We start from the raw sequence: 5,089 nt of genomic DNA on the forward strand, positions 1-5,089 counted from the left end.
GAACCCTCGGGCGGGAGCGCCGCCGCGCTTCCCAAGCGGCGCACTTATACAGTGCGCCACCTGGCCGGCCCCTAGTCAAATATGTTTTAATAAAAATAAATAAATATTATTATGTAGGCATGTTGTAAAAAAAATACAGAAATATGCAAAGCAGAAAGTGAAGTACTTAAAATAATTATATTTCAATCAGGAAAAACATTAACAGTAGTTGAAATTAGTATGAAAGACTGAATAAAAGTGGGTGTTTAATAAATGGTCGTTACACTCACTCTGACCCAGTCACGGTGCTGAAGCACTTTGCCTGCATTAACTCATTTAGTCCTCCCAACAAGCGTGTGAGCTAGGCTGAGATTATCCCCATTTTCCAGATGAGGAAACAGAGGCTCTGAGGTCAGACCAGTGGTAGAACACGTATTCAAACCACGTCTGTTTATCTCTAAAACACGAGCCCTTACCACCATTGCTGAAGCTGCATATTTCCTAAGACTCAGGCCATGACCTCACCTCTACCTTGTGTCATTCTCATTCTGTCCTGCCATCTGGAGGATTGGGTGTGCAGGTAGAAGTCTGGAGATGCTGCCCACTGTGAAGCAGTACCAAACAGAGCAATGGGTAAGGCCCATGACTGGCTGTGGGTCTCGGGCCCTGTCTGTGTCTCCCTCAGAAACTTGCTGCATAGATCAAATGCACTATACATGTACAGCTTTTAGAGCCACCAGTCACAGAGCAAAGGCTTGGTATATGTGGGTGGAATGAGCTCTGAGCTGAGCTGTCCCCTCTGCAGTCTCTCTGCCACGCCTGGTCGACCTGGACTGGAGAGTGGATATCAAAACCTCTTCAGACAGCATCAGCCGCATGGCCGTCCCCACCTGCCTGCTCCAGATGAAGGTATGTCCACTGTTAAGCTCATTAGAAAGAAAGAAGTAGCAGTAGTGACTCTGCTCCCCATAGGCCATCTAAAACATCAGTCTCCAAAGTTTGGGGACCTCTAACCCCACAAATAAAAAAAATTAGTATCACCCAAGTGCATGTATTTATTTACAAAGTATACATGTACTGTCATATCAACATATTATGGACAGCATAAAACATATACCAAAAGGAGAAATTTTAAAATGAGATAAATACAAAATATAATATTTTTAAAATAATTCGCTGGTACATGAAGTTTACCATATACACTTAGAAGTTTAGCTTTAACAACAGAAGTGTGCTTTTGGATTTCAAAAGCCTTTTTGATAATTTTGGTATTATTTAACCAGCTTCCTGTCCAGTACGATCAGGCTGTCACTACGTGTATGGTAACGTGGCAGATCAGGCGCTTCTGTTAGCAGCTAGAGAAGTGTCTGTTCTTCATTTTCTTGTTCGTGCGCCCCTGCCTCATTGGTGTTATTGTCACTTCACAGTTCTTTTCAGGAATCTTTGTACACCACGTTTCCATTTGTTAGGGTTTATTTGGTTAAAACTAGATAATGTAATGTTGCATCTACCTAACTAGAGAGGTGAGTGAGCTTGGGCTTGGCCTCCACTTATACCCACCCAAGGCCCTCTTGCAAATTTAAACTGACCCAGGCCTGTGAGGCATCTCCTTCACTCTCCTTGGAGACTAAACGACTCTGTGTAGCTCTTAGCAAAGCGCCTCCCTTTAGAGGCTCAGCAGAACTGTGGTAGGGCTCACCTATGGGGATGGGAAGAGAGGCAGCTTTGGCTTTCTGGACCACTTTCTCTTTTCAGATCCAGGAAGATCCCAGTCTGTGCAAGGACAAACCCTCCATCTCAGCTGTCACTGTGGAGCTCAGCAAAGAAACACTGGACACTATGTTAGATGGGCTGGGCCGCATCAGAGACCAGCTTTCCGCTGTGGCCAATAAATGACCTGACCCACTGCCGTGCCCCAGCTGCCCGTCAGTGATGGAGCACCTCCCAGTGTGCAAGCTGCCCTTGCAGCTGCAGCTGACAGCAGGCGGGATGGGGGACAAGGGGCTGGCTGCCATCCAGAAGGCGCAATTGGATTGGGAGGAAGCAGCCAGGCCCCTCGCTGTTCTCCCCACTCATTTTCTTTTTCTTTCTGAAGCTGCTGAGCAGAAGCCTCCGTCTTTAAGAGGCTCTTGTGTGTGATGTAATTACCACTGTGGCAGCGTGAGGGAACTTTTGCTTCGTCAGCTGCCTCTGCATGGCTGCTCTGGAAATTCAGGCCCAGATTGTGGAGCTTTTCTAACAGGTTCATTTCCAACATTAGCTCTAATTAGTTCATTTCCAACCCCGGAACACAAGGAGGCAATCAGGTGGGTGATGCCAGCGGTCCTGCTCCTCTGTCGGACAAGCCGGGCATGGGCTGGCCTGTTAGCTCAGTTGGTTAGAGTGCAGTGTTGTAACACCAAGGTCAAGAGTTTGGATCCCTGTACCAGCCAGCCTACCAGAAAAAAAGAGAGGCAGATCTCGCAGAGCAGGGCCACCATGGTGTGCTCCATCCAGGGCATTCCCTGAGCTCCCTCAGCCCTGCTGGTCCACCTCCAGCAGAGAACATCTGAAATGGGTGCTAATTCCCTTCTTCGTGAAGACAGGGCCTCTTCCTTGATATAATGCAGCCATTCCTGGGTGAAGAAGTGGGAGTAATCGGAAATAAATAGCAGTTCTAAACATGTCATGATTCTGGTTGTGATTCTTGTACCTTCTGTCCTTCATCCAAGTTGTTGCCGTCAACAAGCACTGCTTCTCATTCCTAAAGATGACCCAATGTTCTTATTCCCAGCTAAGCCGTGACCCATGGTGTGACACAAAACCAGGCATTTGAACACCACCCCCTTCTGTGTTTCTACCTGTCCTGTAGAACAAAAGCAAACGTGGTTGGCATGTGCTTGCTACAAGAGCTCTGATGAAGGCCCCGTTAGAGTCTGACCAGATGAGATCATCTGTCATGTGCTTCCCACGTCATAGGCGCTCCATGTGTGAACACTTCCCCCCCTTTCGTTATCCAGATCATCCCGTGGCAGCAGCTTGCAGCCTGCTGTCTGAGTGCTCTGTTCTGGCAGCTTCTCTGGCTGTGTGTATGGGATGGATGGAGCAGGTAGAACCTTGGGTTCAGGATATGCACTCGGGAGTCGGGCAGCCAGGGTTGGAAGCCAGCTCTACTCAGGGGTAAGGTGCTTGACCTCTAGGGCTCAATTGCCACCCACCCCCTCCTTTTCTTTCTTTTTTTTTTTTTTTAATGGGAATAGTAATAGTATCTAAAGGACTTTTGTGAGACTTAAATGATATACTTAAAAGCACCTAGCATTGTTATGGCTAATAGAAAAGGCTCAAAAATGTTAGCTTTGATTATTAATGGAAGTGAGAGTAGAAAGCTCTGTGCCTTTATTGTTTCATCTACTATAATGGTTAGTGTAAGGATGAATGTTATTATCCTCCCTTTATCAACAATAAAACCAGCTCATTGAGGTTTAGTCACCTGCTCATAAATAACCTCATGTGGACTTGGGTCCTGATTTCTCTACCTTTCTCTCTGCGATACAGGACTCGGCAAGGGACATGGAATTCTGTGACTAGTTCCATTTGGAAAATGTTGAGACTGAAGTAGAGACAAGAAATACTGCCTCTTCCCACCCAGTGAGATACTAAGAAAGTTGAGGGAAAAATCTTCAAGCTCTTCTTTGCTATCTCCTGGAAGCTAAGCTGTCTTCTTTTAAAATAGTGGATTGTAACCCTTTGGGGACCATACCCGTCTAGAATCTGATGAAAGCTGTGGATCCTTTCTGTAGGAAGTGACCGTTCCATTTTTTGCATGCGATGACAAGAGGTTGTGGACCCCAGAAGCCAGCCCACTGCTTCCAGGTTGAGAGCCCCTGGTCTTACCCTCAGCTTGAGTCCAGCTTGAGGCATGAATTCTTCCTTCTCTGCTTTCCTTCCACTCCCTATGACCTGCAGATAGAAATCTCAAATCCCCATTCTCTGGCCCTCCCATGAGCATCCAGAAGAAACTAACCCGATGTAAGGAGCCCAGCATAGGTGGCTGGACAGTTGGACACTTCTTTAGCCAGATCTACCTGAACAAAGCCATCTAGGTGCATGATGTGCAGAGAGCCTTCAATAAATAACTGGAAAAGTCAATAAATGTTTACTACCCTTCACATGTTCATTTACGAGGTTTATTTTTTACCATTAACAAGGCTGGGTTGTTGGTAGACACCATATTTCTGGTTGGCCTGACCCTATCTCAGAAAGACCTCCTAGCTTCTACCTATTGACCTCAAAGTTCTTTCGTTCAGTGCTTGTCCAGTTTCCCAGTAGTGCTTTGTGTGATGAAACAGCTGTATGCAAACCGTCTCTTCCTTCGGTGCAGCAAGGTTTGTATTTCCAAACTTCTTCCACAGCCGGGCAGTGGTCAGTCTCTGCAATGGCTGCCCCTGGCCGCCCAGCACTTTCCACCCAGCCACAAGGGGGACCTTCTGACTCAGTCCTGATCAGTACGTGTGCCATGGAGACTATCACATTGGCCTGTTAGGCCAATCTGAGTCTTTCTCTAGGCCAGATAAGACCACCTCCTGCCTCTGGGCTGTGACAGTGAGGCCAGCGATGCTAGGGGCCGTCTTCCTGCCACCCAGGGAAAGTCCATCTGTAGTCAGGGAGGCCATCTAGATCTGGAGACTGGGAAAAGGATGAGAAAATCCAGTGTACCTGGGGCCAATCCCACTCCTCCTAGGGAATCAATCAGGATGGACCAGGCTCATGTTAAAGCGTACCCAGTATTGTTTTCATCAGATGTGGTAAGACACCCAGACAGGTAATTGATTGCATGAGGAAGAAGTTAATACTCTCAGAGCCCTAGAAACAGACGGCATGAAGGGCCACATGGGGCAGGACACCTCTTCTGGGCTTTAGGGGGAGCTGGGACCATATGCGCCTTTCCCCCATTTCATTAAATATTGAGCCACTGGTCTACAGGGAGGGGACCTCTCATATCCCCCTGGGTTGGGGAAGGAATCACAACAACAGCAACTAGACAACAGCTGAGAAGTTTGAGACCTGAATAACAATATCTGTAAGGTGCCATGATCCCCTGAAGAAAAGACCCTCACACTGACCCCATGAG

At 47.3% G+C, this 5,089-nt stretch overlaps 1 protein-coding gene across 1 annotated transcript in view; it reads left to right on the top strand.

Annotated features, from left to right (window-relative positions):
- The window catches only part of COMMD9 (COMM domain containing 9), a 5,566-nt gene extending 2,921 nt beyond the window's left edge, over window positions 1–2,645 (top strand). Inside the window, exons 3-4 of the mRNA XM_008593005.1 lie at window positions 785–888; window positions 1,735–2,645. Coding sequence (XP_008591227.1) covers window positions 785–888; window positions 1,735–1,875 — 245 coding nt within the window. The 3' untranslated portion in view covers window positions 1,876–2,645. The remainder of the gene's footprint in view (window positions 1–784; window positions 889–1,734) is intronic.
- The last annotated feature ends 2,444 nt before the right edge of the window (window positions 2,646–5,089 follow it).

Source organism: Galeopterus variegatus, unplaced genomic scaffold (assembly GCF_000696425.1).
Source record: "Galeopterus variegatus unplaced genomic scaffold, G_variegatus-3.0.2 Scaffold8597, whole genome shotgun sequence".
Taxonomy (NCBI): Eukaryota; Metazoa; Chordata; class Mammalia; order Dermoptera; family Cynocephalidae; genus Galeopterus; species Galeopterus variegatus.